A 16,936-nucleotide genomic window follows, 5' to 3' on the forward strand; every position below is an offset into this window, starting at 1 on the left:
AGCAGAAGGAGAGAGAAGAACAAAGAAAGGAAGGTCCTTTTATCAGTTTGGGGTGGGCTATTGCTTATTTATGAGGAGTGAGTTACTTTTAACCTATCACAGGCCAGATTGCTTTTATGGGCCCAGTCCTGCAGACACAGGTTTCAACTTCCTGGACCACTGTGGCCTTGTGGGGGAGGGAAACCAGAGATAAGGGCATGAGGTCATTTTAGGAGCCAAGATGTACCTGGAGAATGCAGCCTGTGAGGTGGCGTCACAGCATACTTTAACATGATCAATTCCCTAACACTCAGGACCTTGCATTTGTGAGACAGTGGCTGGAACCACTGAGCTAAATCCCTGGCCCATTGCTCTTTTGAGTTGGCTTCCTCAGATAAAGGAAGCAGATGATGTTTAAGCTAATGTGTCTGATTTATTTCACTTAACATTATGGTCTCAAGGTGCTTCCATTTCCTACACATGCCTCAAGTTATGGCGTAGTACTCCACTGTGTGTAAACACCACATTTTCTTTATCCATTCATCTGTTGATGGACATACAGGACACTTCCAATATTTAGCTATTATGAATTGTGCTGCTATAAACATGGTTATATATACATCCCTGTAATAGGATGTTTTTAACTCCTTTGGGAAGATCTCTAGAAGGAGAATAGCGGGGTCAAATGGAATTTCTGTTTTTAATTTTTTTTTTTTGAGGAACCTCCAACTCCCAAGTAATTCTTGTACCAATAAAGTGGGAGAATTTGATTTTTGAGACTTACTTGCAAGTAAATCTCTCTCCTCTTCAGTGGTTTTTATGAATGGGAGGTACTGGGAATTGAACCTAGGGAACAAAGAGCTATATCTCCAGCACTATCTATTCAACTATTATCTGTCTATCACAAGACCTTGCTAAGTACCCCAGCCTGGGCTGAAATTTGTGATCCTTTTGCATAAGCCTCCCAAATTGGTTGGGATTATAGGAGTGTACCACTATAACTAGTTACCATGGTTTTTTCATATTGCTTACTGTTTTAGAGGCTACAGTCTCTGACTTGTTGGGCCTATGATGAAGCAGCACATCACAAGTTCAAACCCAGCCTGGGGATCTTAGCAATTTAGCAGAACCCTTTCTCAAACTCAAAAATAAAAAAGGAAAAGCCAGGAGTGGTGGCTCAAGCCTGTGATCCCAGCACTCAGGAGGCTGAGGCAGGAGGATCACTGTGAGTTCAAGACCAACCTGGGCTACATAGTGAGTTCCAGTTCAGTCTCAACTACATAGTGAGAACCTGTCTCAAAAAAACAAAAATAAGCAAATAAATATATTTTTTTTTAAATAAAAAAGTGCCGGGGATGTAGTTAAATGTGAAAGCCCTGAGTTGAATCTCCAGTACCTCAATTGATCAGTTTTTAAAAAGACATCAGGAGGAATCTTTTGGTGACAGAACCTTTCTGTCTCTTCACTGTCTCAATGCCAATATCCTGGTTGTGGTATTGTGCTGTGGTTCTGCAAAATGTTATCACTTAGTGAAAGTTACAAAAGGACACAGTTGATTTCTGTTTCTTACAATTGCATGTGAATCTACAAGTATCTAAAAAATGATTAACTGATAAAATTCTCATCTTTCAAATTTTGGGGGTCTAGAAACAAATCTACAAACCCTGAATTTCCAGCTGTAACCAATGCCTTTTATGTCTGCTTGCCTCAAAATGGCCAGTGGTTCCTTGAGTTTATCTCTTTAGTAACACCCTGGCAAACAGCCAGTATTTCTAAGGACAAGGCACCCTGCTTTTCCACCCTCCTAACCCGGAGCTGCTGTCCCAGGGTTACATATATTATAGCTGCCCAAGTTACCATAGCAGATGGTTTCCCCAGTGCTCTCTGGGTCTGTATATTTGCCAATTTGACAGATGAAAATAGTGTTTCTGTGCCTTTAAATTTCTCTTAGAATAAGGAAGGTTAAGAATGATTTGTTTCTTTTTCTGTGAACTTCCCGTTTATGTGCTTTGCTTGTGTAATAATGGTATCAGACTGATTTTAGAGTACATGCTGCTTAGAGAAGTTTTGAAAACTCAAGTAAGTTTATGGTTTTTGTTGTACCAAGCCAGCAAGTACACCAAATACCAGGACACAGATAAAACTGAGAGAAGTTTATTTCATACGTGCAGACTCCATTGTCTAAGAGAAGTGAAACCTGGTTACAGGATTGTGCATAGGTTTTATAGGGCTTTTCTAAACATAAAAGTTCAGACGTAGGTCAGGGCTGTCTCACAGCTGCAAATGGGGAGAAGCTTCAGATACCTTTACTTATCTTACACTTGTCTTACAAGGGTAGTGTTTTATGGTCCCCTTTAACATCCCATCTGTTCCTTGGAAGGCTTGTTAATCAAGCTTGCGATTAGGGCAAGAAGGTTTTTGCAGTTTAAGCCGTTTTCCCTGTTGTTTGATAAGGGGAGGGGTACACAACGGTCTCTGAGGCCATTAGCCCGCCAACATGGAGTCACTTTAACTCAGTCAGGTCTCACAATTTTCTCTATAGACATACTGAATCAGAATAGTTCTGATCCCTGAGGCAGCAGTTCATTGTCGCGAACCGGCTGTGGGAGCCTGGCTGAACCAGAGCGACTCCATATTGACCAGCGAATGACCTAGAGACTGTCGCTCCCCCCATCCCTTATAGGATAACTAGTGATTAATTGTGAATTGTTAGGTGGCTGTTTTGGAGTAGCTGGGAAACTAGGTGGAAACTGTAGTGAACACAGAGACCCAACGCAGGTCACGCCACTCCTTGCATGCCTGTAGTCTGAATGTTCTGAACTTTATGATGATCTAGGTTGTAAATGGAACAATGGATAATCACTCTGCTGATCATTAGTACGTGATGACCACTAGCTCAGATCAACTGACTCTTTGCCTTTTGTCCTCTTCCTGTAAGTTTTAAGTGTAAGCCCCCCTTCAGCCCAATATAAAATGGCCTCTGTTTCTGAGCTGGCCACCTCTCTGAGCTACTTGGCTTGGGGAGTGCCGTCTGGCCCGACTAATAAAGGTCTATTTGCCAACTTGCCTGGTGTGTTCCTTCCTGGGTGACTCTCGCTGTGTGACTAGCTCCTGGAGCCTCGCTGAGCTTCTGAGCCCAGCATCGTGGAAGCCTCTTGGCTGTTCACGCTCCAGGAGTAAAAGTGAGACTTAAGTCTTACACCGGCGACGCAGAGCACTGTCCAGCAGTGCCTCAAACCTGAAAGAGCAGCGGGGTGGAGATGGGGCAGAGAGAAAGGAAGGACGCCAAGACAAGAGTCTGATCAAGGCGACGTTTATTGCAAACAAGCATCAGCCTGTTAAAGGCACATCAACAGGAAACACCTGACTCCTACAGCTAACATCAGATCTTTAACAGGAAGTACCTGACTCCTACAGATCTTTGGCTGTCCGAGTTTCTCTCGTGCAGGGTCAGAAACAAGTTTAACACGTGCAGTCCTTAAAGAGGAACAAATGTTATCTTTCAAAAAGCCAATGGGCCATGGCTGGCTTCCCACAGTTCATTATCAGGAATAGTGAATTAGAGAAATACATACAAAGTCAGACTCGCCCAGATTGTGGCTCAGTAATTTGTTTCTAAGACACTCCCAAGACTTGGAAACCACTGACCAAATAGGCGGAAATCAAGCAATGCCAACAAATGAATGAATATGTGGAGGCTCCTGCTAAACCAAAGTGCCCCTTCTTTCTTATTTTTTTTTTTTTGAGACAGGGTCTCACTACATAGAACTCACTATGTAGCCCAGGGTGGTCTCAAACTCACAGCGATCCTCCTGCCTCAGCCTCCAGAGTGCCGGGATTACAGGCATGCGCCACCACACCCGGCTCCCTTCTTTCTGACCTAGCTGCTAACCCCTAAGCTTTAACAAGTCTGTTCATTTAGGAAAGCCCAAAAGTTTGTATTACTTAGTTGGTTTCAAGTTAAATTTTGAGCTATAATGAAATTAGGAACCGGCTATCTGGGAATAGCTAGTTAGTACTAGAAAAGTCATAGGCAGAACCAAATAAAGCCAGTACCACAAACCCTCTGGTGCAAAACAATAGAAAACACCGCTTCAGGTCCCAGGCGGGGCGGGGCCCCCAGAAGAGCACGGCCCCGCCCATGCGCCTCTTGCCCTGCCCCCGACGTCACGGTAGGCCCCGCCCCCAACGGCCCCAGACTCCCGAGAGCGCTGAGGCTCGTTTGCTCCCCGGAAGCCGCCCCTTCCCGGGGGCATGATGGGCAGCAAGATGGCGTCTGCCAGCAGGGTTGTCCAGGTAAAGGGATTCGGTCATTTCTCCGCACCCTGGGCGGTTAGGACGGTGTAGATGTAGCAACGGCCTTAAGAAGGAAAGGCGGTGGCACAGGATGCTTGGTGACCGCGGCCGCGGCCGCGCATTGCTGCGTGTGAAAACAGGATTTTGAGTCCGTTGCATTGGGCAGTAAGGCAGGGTCAGCAGCTGAGGGTTCGTCTCTGGCGGTGGGGGCGCGGCAGTTCGACAGGTGGCTCCCTGCTGACCCCGGGGCCTCCTGGGCTCCTGAGCTAGCGCCTCAGCCTTCTGAATCTCCCGTGCAGGCTGCCCTGAGGAGCTGGGCCAATCGCCGCCGCGTATTCTCGGCGACGTTCACCCTCAGCCAATCGGGAGGAGGCGGGAGCGGCGCGTGGGAGGAAGCGCGCCGCGTCTGACCAGGTGTCCCTTCAAGGTCTTGGAATGGTTGGGTCATTTCCGAGCCCTCAGTACCTTGTCCTCGCTTAGGACCCATTGGACCCAAACCCTTCAAGCATCTCGCTTCCGGGGGGGGGTCAGGAAAATGTTCTATGTACGTTTATTGCTAGTGTATATTTCTAATGTATGCATTAGTTTTGGTTTCACAAGACTTTTTTCCTTTTTTTGGTCCTGGACTTTGAACCAAGGGCCTCACGCATGCTAGGCAAATCCACAGCACCGAGCTGCACTCCCCGCCTTTTTTGAAAGAGGATCTCGCCTTTCCCACGCAGGCCTAAAGTTTGTAATCCTCCTGCCTCAACCTTATGAGTAGCCGGTATTACAGGTTTACTACCACTACACTCGCCTTCCTGAGCCATTTTCCCCTGTGTTTAGATAGGCGGCTAAAGTAACATTATTGTTAATCCACCTGTCAACTATTAATTACTGGCAGCTTTTGTATTTGGATCTCTAGCTGTGGTCTCTAGCTCAAATAGGAGAGGTAAAGTTAATATATAAAATAGACACCATCCTTTTCTGGTCCCGCTGGTATGTGAACCCAGGCCGCATCCCTGGCCCTTTTTAATTTTTGAGACAGGGTCTTGCTAAGTTGCTCCATCAGGCCCCAATTTAGGATCCTCCTGTCTCAACTTCCTAGAATAGTGGGATTATAGGTATGAACCTCTTGACCTTGCTGAACACAGCACTTTTTAATGGGTCTGTACTGTTTATTTTTTTTAAACCTTGAAAGCATATTTGATAGTTAATTTTTAGCGTTGATATCAGAAATGCATTTTCCTTTGTTAGCATGTCTCCCCTTTCCCCTTTTTATGGTACTGTTACAGGATTGAACCCAGGGCGTTCTCACCAAGCTACATCCTCAGCCCTTCTCTTATTTTGAGTCAGGGTCTCACTGAGTCATTAAGTTGCTGTGGCTGGGCTCACACTTGGGACCCTTCTGCCCTAGCCTACCAGAGTGCTGTGATGATAACCATGCACCACCATGTCCTGCTTGTATCAGTGCATCTCTTGTAAGATCTCTTCCAGAAGTTCCTGAAGTTGGTACCTGAATGATAACCCTAGATCCCTCCCCTTGCAATAACTCAGCCTCATTTACTCAATGGGTGGTTACTGAGCATGAACTAGTTAAAGACTCTGTAAGGACAGGGAGAACATCCGGCAGTGGTCTGGCGTCTATCATATATAACCATATATAGCAATAATACATACATAGCTCAATCTAAAATGGGTCAAAGAATTGATACTGCACAAAAAGGCACCCCAATAAACAGAAATATGTGAAGAGGTGCCAGGAGGTACTACACATTCATCAAAATAACTAAAATTGTGTTGTTGTTGTTGCTGGGGATTGAATCCATGGCCTCCCACTTATCTCTGAGCTACAGCCCCAGCTCTTAATGACTAACATTGAAAAGACCGACATTACTAAAAGGTGCTGTCAAATAGGAAGGACCTGAAGGACCTTTGTACATTGCTTGGAGGTAGTATAAAATGGTACAGCCTTTTTAGAAAACCACCTCTTAATAGTTGAACATGTATTTCTGTGACCCAGCAGTTCTACTTAGAGGTTTATCATCCAAGAAGAGTGAGCACACTTATCTACAGAAAGACACCTATAAAAATATTCAGAAATCTAGGTGTATTGTCAGGTACCAGTAATCTCAGCTACTCAGAAGGCTCAGGTAAGAGGATTACCAAGTTCAAGACCAGCCTGGGCAAACTTATGGAGACCCTGTCTCAAAATTTCAGGTGGGCACAGTAGCATGTCGGTTATACAGCACTCTGGGAGGCAGAGGCAGGAGGACTGCATACTGGAGCCCAGCCCTGGCAATTTGGTGACTTAGTAAGACCCTGTAAAAAGATGGTAGATATGCTGGGGATTTGGCTTAGTGGTTCTACCGCCTACCTCACAAGTGCCAACGGCCAGAATTCAATCCCCGGCACCCCCCCCCAATAACGATAGATATGACTGGAAACCCATATGGAAAAGGATTAAATAATAAATAAGATCCATTGCTCTCACTGTATATAAAGGTAAATTTATTAGCATGTTTGCAGTACATGGAGTTTACATTCATTTTAGGGAGTAGGTGTATGTACATAACACAGCTTAATTCTTTTTTAATCTCCTTCCCCTTCCCACCCAACTCACTGCCTTTGTCTTAAATCCTCTTTCCCCATTTTCATTTTTTTTTTTTTTTTTTTTTTGGTACCGGGGATTGAACTCAGGTCCTTGTGCTTGCGAGGCAGGCAGCAGAACCACTGAGCTAAATCTCTAGCCCTCATTATTACTTTTCTTAGCTCATGTTTATGACATAATGTTTACATTCATTGTAAATATTCAGTACTGTATATGACACATCTTAAATCTTTTTTTTGTTACCGGGGATCAAATTCAGGACCTTGCACTTGTGAGGCAGGCAGCAGAACCACTGAGCTAAATCCTTGGCCCAACACATCTTAAATCTTATTTCTCTTGCCTCTCTTCTCCCCTTGCCCTTGGTCTCCTGGACCCCTTCCCATTTTCAAAAAATCTATTTTGTCGTTTCCTTCTGTCCATGTTTTATTTTGCTCTTTGTTTGGGCTTTGCCTTACTCAGATGGGAGATACCATATGATATTTCAGTTTCCTGATACTGTATTATACATATGCAAGCTGTTACCATAGGTAGAAATTGAATGAAGTTTACATGGGGCCTCTTGTATACTTTTTTTTTACAGCTTCAGTGGATCTATAAATATTATGTTCAGAGATAAAATGTCTCCCAAAGGTGTTGAGAGGTGGGGCTTTCAGAAAGTGATTTGATCATGGGGGCACTGAAAATTCATCAGTAGTTTAATCCATCAATGAGTTCATTACTGAATGCGCTGATAAGAGGTGGGGCCTGGTCCAAAGTGGTGGGTCTCTGCCAAAGCAACCTGGAAGGGTATATTCTTGTCCCCCACTGCTATCTTGACTGCTTCCTGTCTGCCATGGAGTGAGGAGCTTCCTTCATCATGCCTTTCTGCCATTGCTATTTCTGCCTTGGAGCCAGCCAACCATGGACTGAATCTACTAAACTTCCAAGCCAAAATAAACCTCTCTATTAAGTTGGGTGTTATGTTTCAGTGATGTGAATGCTAGTACAATTATTTCAAATGAAAAGTTTTTTAAAATAAAATCACATGAGTACCAGATGAAACATGAGTTTCTTTGTAACCTGGGAGTGGGAAAAACATTCCCAATTGTGACTCGGATCGAGAAGCAGGGCCAGAGATTTAGCTCAGTGGTTCTGCCGCCTGCCTTGCAAGCACAAGGACCCAAGTTCAATACCCAGTACCAAAGAAAAAAAAAGTTAAAAATCCAGAAGCAACAGGAAGAAATTGGTAATTTTGACTGAATTAAAAAGAAGCAAAACCTTTTTCTCTAAAGAAAAAAAAAAGAGCCGGGGATTTAGCTCAGCAGTTCCGTGGCCTGCCTTGTAAGCACAAGGACCCGAATTCAATCCCCGGTACCAAAAAGAAAAAAAAAAAAAAAGCTTCAAAAACGGACAAGTGCTATGAACACAAAATTCACAGATATTTTAAAAAGCAGGGAAATGGGCTGTGGCACACACCAGTAATCCCACCACTTTGGGAGGCTGAAGCAGGAGGATCACAAGTTTAAGGCCAGCCTGGGGAACTTGGCAAAACCTTTTCTCAAAAAAAAAAAAAATTTTTTTTTAAAAATAAAGGCTGGGGACGTAACTCAGTGCAAGGCCTTTCGTTCAATCCCAAGAGCTGCAAAAAGGAAAAAAAGACAATTAGCTATTTGAATAGATAAACAGCCTCTTAACAACAGAAATGAAATCAACACTTCATGAATATAACATTTTCAATCAATCAAATTTAAAAAAAAAATTCAGAAAACAGTGTTGGCAAGGATATAGGAAGCAGGCATTCATTCATTGAGACTAGAATATAAAATAGTACATATAACCTCTATGAAGAGGGAGTCAGGCAGTATTTAGCAAAATTGTTTTTACCCTTTGACCTAGCGATTTCTTTTCCAGGAATCTATTCTATAAATACCCTGGTAAATAAGGTACAAGGGTATTCACTCTATGTCATTATTTGTAGCTCTTAACAGGCACACGCACACACAGACACACACACACATCTGGAAAATATCCAACTACTCATTAGTGGGGACTTGGTGTTTATCATGAATTCACCTGACCCTCTTTTTCCAATCTTAGCACATAAGCATTCTTTCTCTCCTTCCCTATCCTACATTTGTATTTTCCTTCTTTCACAGGAAAGTCTCTGACTCCCCAAAGTATCCATATTGCATGCACTCATCTCTTCAGTCCTACAATACATTCAGAATGCTTTCAGAGTAGCTACACATACCCTGCTGCCAATAGCCAGCCTTCTGAGTAAAAGTTCATATTTCTTTGTGTGACTTTTTACCTTAGATGAAGGACATAGACTGCAAGCACTGTGTACAGAGGTTATTTGGGTTCTCTCCTTTTCCCCCCTTAGCTATGTTATCTCTCTAATACATAGTTATTTGTTTATCTTTGTATTTAAGAGTTTAAAAAAATTCATTTGACACAGGAAAATCATAAATGAATAGGATTTGTTAATTTGTTAGGTGTGGTAAAAGTAGTGGTTTAACAAAAATCCTTGTCTGTCAGTGATACATATCAGGTGAAATAAAATCAATGGAATTGTTTAAAGTAGAAAGGGATGATGAAATAAAAATGACTGTTACTATTCAGGGTGTATAAAGAGATATCAGGGTTTATTGTTTTGGTTATGTGGGGGTTTTTTTGTTTTGTTTTGTTTTTGAGACAAGGTCTCACTATGTACTTCAGGCTGGCTTTGAAGTTGCTGTATACCCTAGGCTGGCCTAGATCTTATGATAATCCTTAATCCTCCTGCCTCAGCCTCCCAAGTGCTGGGACTACAAGTGTGTACCACCACACCTAGCTACACTACAATTAGTACTTTCATATGTATTTTTCTTCTTTGTAAAAAGGAGAATCCAAACATGAGTGAAAATTTAATTTATAAGGCCGCGTGTGCATGTGTTTGTGTGTGTGTGTAGGCTGTATAGGGTTATGTATATATTTATGTTGAAATGATTATTTTCTCATATTAAATGATTATACTTTTCTCATATTAAATGATTATACTTTGAACTCTATATAGTTATTCCCAACTTACATAGGGTCTCCATTTTTTGGCTTGTTTCTTGCACATTTACCTTGTTATGGGAATATTGCAGAAGTGCTTAATTGTCTTTCTTACCAGGAGCTTGACTCCTATAATTATTACCTCATTTATCTGTCCTCTGCAAAGATTCTTGAGAGATTTGTTCACTGTCAAAAAAACAAAAAAACAACTGTATCAAAGTGACAAAAAAAAAAACAGCCAGGAATGATGATGTGCACCTGTAGCCCCAGCATGCGGGAGGCTGAGGCAGGAGAATCTCAAGTTGAAGGCCAGCCTGGGCTACATGTGAGGCTCTGTCTCAAAAAAAAAAAAAAATCAAGAAGAAGGTTTAAGGTTTCCTGTAGGTAAAGATGACTTCGTCACAAAACATAGCTTGGGATCTCATTGCTAACTAGGGCAGTGAAGCACCTAGGTGAGCAAACAGGAAAAGGAGGAAAGCTGAGTAGTAGCCTAAGAAGATTCTGTGCTGTGCAAAGACATACCAAAATTAGCGTCAAATATTTATAAACAGAAGTAAAATTTTTTTGTAGTTTTTGGGACAAAGTCTTGCTATGTGTTCCAGTCTGGCCCTGAACTCACTATGTAGCCCAGGCTGGTCTCTAATTTGAGGCAGTCCCCTTGCCTCCTCCTCCTGACTGCTGGGATTACAGGCACATGCCACACACTGACTTAAAATGTTTCTTTTTTTTTAAGCAAAACATTTATTGGTATATTTTAGATATACATAATAGCATTCATCTTACGGAATTTGTACCTGTACATAGTATATCTTGCTGCCTCCCCCGCCTTTGGTCCTGCTTCCCTTCCTTATATATAAAAGCTTTGTTTCCAAAATGATTCTTATTCAAATTTTATAAAAACTGCAACTTTAAGCCAGGTGGTGCAAGCCTTAACTCCAGCACTTGAGAGTCTGAGACAGAAAGGTCGCCATGAGTTCAAGGCCAGCCTGGGCTATCAAGTGTAGTATCAAAAACAAAACAAAACAAAAACCCTGAAACTATGTAAGTGAATCACAGCATACAACTGCACATCCCTAGCTCTCCTTTATTCCATTTTATCACTTGCAAAAACACTTGACTGTCAAAAATAAAGCTATTATGAAGGGAATATTATGGGAGGGAGCACGGAAAGGAAAGTAATTTTCTAGTTTCATGATATTCACCTTGTTCTACTAGTTCTACTTATTAGGGGAAAACTATCCTTAATGCCCAGAGAGAGCCAGACCTGGGCTCCATTCCCTAGAGGGGAGCAGTGCTGGGGGAATGGCCCAGGAGTTTACAGAGGGGAAGGTCCTTGGAGAGGAGCTTTGTAAAGGGTTGTTTGCTAGAGGTTAGAGGGAAATCTGGCAGAGGTTGGATGAATCAGGAAATGCAAGTGCTTCAGAATATCTGGAGACTGAAGAGAGGCCAGGTCATACAGGTGCCACACAAGCATCTGAACTTTATTCTGAAAACTGGAACATTTTTCAAGCTTTTAAAAGCGGAAAGACAATCAGAAGAGTCTTTCAAGAAGCTAAGCTATGCAAAGAGAGAATGGTTACTAGAGAGAAAGAAGGTTCTTTTAACAAGACCAGCATGCAGATAGGGAAGGGGAGGGAGAGGAGAGAGGCGGGGAGAGGGGCAGAGAGATTCAGAATTGGCTCAAGGCAGCAGAATTAATTATAATTGTCCATGCTAGACCCTGTTCTATACCTGCACAAAGTGTATAATATGTAACATACATGTACAGCTGTATTGCAGATAAACACACCACAACCTTGCTAGTTGCGCAGTAATTTATAGATTACCTTAATTGAAAATAAATAGTGTCCTGGGCTAGAGATTTAGCTCAGTGGTTCCGTTGCTTGCTTGCCTCGCAAGCACAAGGTCCAGAGTTCAATCCCCAGCACCAAAAAGAAAGTTAAATAGTGTCCTGTTCCTTAGATTAAAGTGTTGTATATTCAGAATATTTCACACTGAGGTTCATTTAAAGTCCTCTGTGGCAGCGTTTGGGATTTTAGGTGTGAAAATGTGTTAGAAAAACATTCCAAAACTATGTATTTCTGGATAAAGGAAAAAGACAAAAGCTATTAAGCTGGGCATGGTAACCCATGCCTGCAATCCCCAAACACAGGAGGCTGAGGCAGGAGGTGTTAGGGACCTGATGCTGCCATCACAGGCTGCATTCTCCTGGTTGTTCTTGCCTCTTAAAATGACCTCATGCTCTTATCTTTAGTTTCCCTTTCTCCAAGGCCACAGCAGTCTGGAGAAGTTAAACCGGTTTCTGCAGGACTGAACCCATAAGAGACAACCTGGCCTGTGACAGGTTAAAAGTAGCCCACTCCTCATAAATATGCAATAGCCTAGCCCCAAAATAATAAAAGGACCTTCATTTCTTTGCTCTTCTCTCCCCTCTCTCCTCTCTCCCTAAACTGCCTTCCCTAATAAAATCTGTTGAACCTTTCCATGTGTGGCCTAGCTGTTGAGCGTCGCTGCTGTGCCTTTACAGGAGGATTACCATAAGTTTGAGGCCAGCCTGGACTACATGGTGAGACCCTATCTGGAGCGGAAAAGAAAGCTAACAAATATTTCAATTGATTTAACGTAGGTTTTGGAGTTGTAGTGTTTGCTTCTTTGTGCTTTTCTACATTTTTTTCCAATTTTTTTTTTTTTTACACAAAATGTTATTTTTTAAAGGTAGAAAAAATTTTAATTACCTACTTTTCAGTATGATTGTTTGCTGCTTATCCTCTTCTAATCCAGTAGGTAAGTCTCATAATAGGGAAACCACATTCAATACAAATCAGGAGACTTCAGTTCTTATCTCACCAATCTATAAGTTATACAACATGAAATCCATATCGCCTCTTTGTTGGGTTGTTTTGAGGGCTAGTAAAAGTCTTACAATGTTTAAAAAATTAGGGCTGGGGATTTAGCTCAGTGGTTCTGCCACTTGCCTCACAAGCGTAAGGACCAGGGACCAGAGTTCGACCCCTGGTACCAATAAATAAATAAAGTACAAAGTTAGGAACAGCACATAATTAATAATTTACAGATGAGCTTTCCTGGGTGAGGGACAAAACAAAAGTTGCTGTCAGTAGTAATATATTTCAACAAATTATACTATTTATGATTAAGAGATCATTGCTTTTACAGTTAATGAGGATTTTTTTAAATGTATTTTATTTTTCCTTCAGGTAGTTAAGCCACATACACCATTAATAAGGTTCCCTGACAGAAGAGACAATCCTAAACCCACTGGTAAGTTGTCCTTTATCTGTATTTTTTTAAATGTGTATATGGATATTTAGAAATGACTTTTCAATTATAGGCAGTATTTCTTATTTGGAAATCAGATAGACTGTTGTAGCATAGCTCAAAATGTTATCCCAGGTAGCATGAAGTAGAAATTGATTTTTTTACTACTCCTATTTTTTGGGAGGAGTTGGTACTGGGAAATGTACTTAGGACCTTATGCTTGCCAGGCAGGTACAATGCCACTGAGCTCCATCCCTATTAACCTTATCTTAAAAGGTGGGCAGAGGTTTGAGGACAGCCTGCACTAGAGGGAGACCTTGCCCACCCAATCAAAACAAGGTAGTGACTCAACAGTGGATGTCTATGAATTTTTAGTGATACTGGTTTATAGCTTATACTATATGCAGGATTTTTATTCTTTTCTATCTTTGAAAAGATTCTTCTAATCATATATTTGCAGGTTGCGAGGAAGTAACTATTCCTGTATTTCTCTTCTAACCAACTTCTTTTATTATTCACTCCTTTACCTATTGATTCTGTCTGTAACTATTTCATGGATTGCCTTAGTCCTTAGCAGTTATTGAAACTGTAATGAGAGAAATCCTGAAAGGGTTCTTTGCTTTTTGTTTTACTTAACTACTTTAAAAAGAAAAATAAATGTAAAGATGCTGAGAAAATGAATTTACTGACTTTCCTAGTCTCCATTGTAAGATCTACCTGTAAACTGTAACATGTGTTGGCCTCTAAGGGCTCATGTGGCAAAAACTTAATGAAGTGTGGGACATCCAGAGTGAACCCTGTTGACTAGAAGTTTCATTATTTTGCAGACTTTTTGTTTGTAGTACTGTGCATTGAACTATTGTGCACAGTAATGTGTAGTACTGTGATCTTGTGCATGCCAGGCAGGTGCATTACTGCTGAGCTACATCCTCAGTACATCTTTTTAAAATTTTGAGTCAGAGTCTTGCTGATTTTCCCAGACTGGTCTCAAGCTTGGGATCCTCCTGCTTCAGCCTCTCAAAGTAGTTAGGATTACTGGCCTATGCTGGTGCACAAAGCTGTTTTGCAATCTTGTTTTCATTTTAGTAATTCACTTAAAACTACTTCTTAGCTCGGTATGGTAGTGTACACCTGTAATCCCAGCACTTAGGAGGCTGAGGCAGGAGTATCGAGATGAGTCCAAGGCCAGCCTGAGCTACATAGCTCATGGGAAGCCTGTATACAAGTCTCAACAAAACAACAACAGCAACAAAACTACTTCTCACTAACCTTGGTAGTTTACACTGGTCATTCCAGCTACTTTGGATGCTGAAACAGGAGGATCCCGTGAGCCCAGAAGTTTGAGGCCAGCCTGAGCAATATAGTGGGATACCATCACACACTCACACACACGCACAGGGCTAGGGGTGTAACTTAGTGCTTAGCATGCACAAACTGCTGAGTTCAATCCCCAGCATTGCAAAGCTCATAAAAAAAAAAAAAAAAAAAAAAAAAAAAAACACACCTTATGTCTTTTAAAATGAACATTACGGGTCTGGAGATTTGACTCAGTGGCCCTGCACCGGCCTCGCAAGCTCAAGATCTTGAGTTTGATCCCTGGTACCCCCCCCCAAATAATTAATTAATTAACGAACATATGAAATTATAGCCAACTGAGTATTCTACATCTACTTCTTATACTACTTCAAGAATTATTTGAAGAATAATTTCAAGAAGATTTCAAGAATGATTTCAAGAAGAATGACTTGATTATTCAACAGTAGATAATGCAATATTCTAAGGAACCTGAGTAATTTCTGTAATTTTTTTTTCTTTTTTTAAATTTTAGTATCAGAAGGTTGGAGATCAGCAGGGATCCCATCTCACTCTTCTGTGATTTCACAGCATTCTAAGGGAGGTAAATCACCAGAGTTACTGATGCATCCGGGTCCACCAGACACTGCAGAAATACTAAAAACACTACCTCAGAAGTACAGAAGGAAGCTTATATCTCAAGAGGAAATGGAGTTTATCCAAGTATGTGTTTGCTGTTTATCACAAAACCATGTAAAACCCCATAGCATTGTGACTTACACTCTTGAGGTCAAGTGTGTTCAGACCCAAGGCAGAGAGGCAGGCCAGGATGGAGTAATAGACTTTGGCTGCAACCCTCAGTAAGTGTGCACAATACATCACTGGATGAAAGCACATGACACTTGCCATGATGGCACACAGCTGTAATTTCAGCCCATGTGAGGGTAAGGCCTGAGCCTGGAATACAGAGTAAAACTCTCAAAAAAGAAAAACTGCCACAAGGGGATGTGGTGCAGTGGTTGAGCAGATGACTGAGACCCTGGGTTTGATCTCCAGCACCACCAAAAAAAAAAAAAAAACCCAGAAACTCTTTGGGGTCTTCAACAATTCTTCATAGTGAAAAGAGGTGTTGAGACCAAGAAATTAGAGGACAACTGATATAGACCAACATTGAGGTACTTTAAGATCTGAAAATCTTTTTTTTTTGCAGCGGGTATGGGGAATCGAACTGAGGCCCTTGCGCTTGTGAAGCAGGTGGTAGAACCACTGAGCTTAATCCCCAGCCCAGAAGACCTGAAATTCTAACAACTGATATAAGTGCTCTCAGACTATGAAAACCTTGGCATTGTTGTTTTTTGTTTGTTTGTTTTGGTTTTTGGTTTTGGGGGGTTTTTTGGGTCTTTTTGTGATACTGGGGATTGAATTCAGGACCTTGTGCTTGTAAGGCAGGCACAGTGCCACTGGCCCTGGCATTGTTTTTTGTTTTTTTTTTTGGTACCAGGGATTGAACTTGGGTCCTTGTGCTTGCAAGGCAGGCCACCGAACCGCTGAACTAAATCCCCAGCCCAGGCATTGTTTTTTTTAAAAAGCTAAAGATCGGGGCGAGGGATTTAGCTCAGTGGTTCCGCTGCCTGCCTCGCAAGCACAAGTATCCAAGTTTAATCCCCGGTACCTAAAATAAAATGCAAACTTAAAGATCATCTGCTTAAAGTTATTTAAATCTGTATAGTGGCTATGAAAACATGTCCTGTAACTTTTTTTTTTTTTTTTTTGAGACAGGGTCTCACTATGTAGTTCAGACTGCCCTGGAACTCACTATGTAGCCCAGGCTGGTCTCGAACTCACAGCGATCCTCCTGCCTCAGCCTCCCGAGTGCTGGGATTACAGGCATGTGCCACCATGCCCAGCATCCTGTGACAATTTAACATCCAATCTTATTGCTTTATGTTTTCCTTTTCAGCGTGGAGGTCCAGAATAATGATCGCGGCTGCTGTTTGTCATCAGACAAAAGAATTATCTTTACAATAAAGGACTTCCAAAATGACATATGAAAAGTTGTATATTAAACAACCTTAATAAATCTTCTGCAAAAAGAAAAAAAGAAATATAGAAAATTTAGGTGGATACTTGTATCTTCTAATTTATGTATCTCGGTCAGCTTCTCCACAAGCTTACCTGATTATTTATATACTTTATTCTTATTAAACTATACATTTGAAAATGTTAGCCTATTTATGTACTCCTGATTTTCAAGTAGTAATAAACTTGGAAAGGCACACAATTTATAGTAAACTATAGATTTCTTATGACCTCATTTTTCTTTCTGATTCTGTTTAGAAATTTTAAAAAAAACTTACTAGATAAAATTACTGCAGTAGAGAAATTAGATGAGGATCAGTAAAATAACTACATTATCCTTAATTCTGTAGTGTTTTTCCATTCAAGCTTACTGGAGTAAAACTGGCTCAATAAGCACATCCTATT

The 16,936-nt window shown here is 41.5% G+C and overlaps 1 protein-coding gene across 1 annotated transcript; it reads left to right on the forward strand.

Moving 5' to 3' along the window:
- The first annotated feature begins 4,153 nt into the window (after nt 1-4,153).
- Mrps36 (mitochondrial ribosomal protein S36) lies at nt 4,154-16,557 on the forward strand. Its single transcript, XM_010637295.3, has 4 exons — nt 4,154-4,275; nt 13,099-13,162; nt 14,988-15,175; nt 16,413-16,557. The coding sequence occupies exons 1-4, from the start codon at nt 4,234-4,236 to the stop codon at nt 16,428-16,430; spliced, it is 312 nt and encodes a 103-aa protein (XP_010635597.1). The 5' UTR covers nt 4,154-4,233; the 3' UTR covers nt 16,431-16,557.
- The last annotated feature ends 379 nt before the right edge of the window (nt 16,558-16,936 follow it).

Source organism: Fukomys damarensis, unplaced genomic scaffold (assembly GCF_012274545.1).
Source record: "Fukomys damarensis isolate Sample0158 unplaced genomic scaffold, DMR_v1.0_HiC HiC_scaffold_1, whole genome shotgun sequence".
Lineage (NCBI taxonomy): Eukaryota > Metazoa > Chordata > Mammalia > Rodentia > Bathyergidae > Fukomys > Fukomys damarensis.

Excerpts from the sequence above, each read along its gene's own strand:
- Mrps36 (XM_010637295.3), top strand. The coding sequence starts at position 4,234 with ATGATGGGCAGCAAGATGGCGTCTGCCAGCAGGGTTGTCCAG. Across the intron at positions 4,276-13,098 it reads CTGCCAGCAGGGTTGTCCAG|GTAGTTAAGCCACATACACC; the intron begins GTAAAGGGATTC and ends TTTTTCCTTCAG. Across the intron at positions 13,163-14,987 it reads AGACAATCCTAAACCCACTG|TATCAGAAGGTTGGAGATCA; the intron begins GTAAGTTGTCCT and ends TTTAAATTTTAG.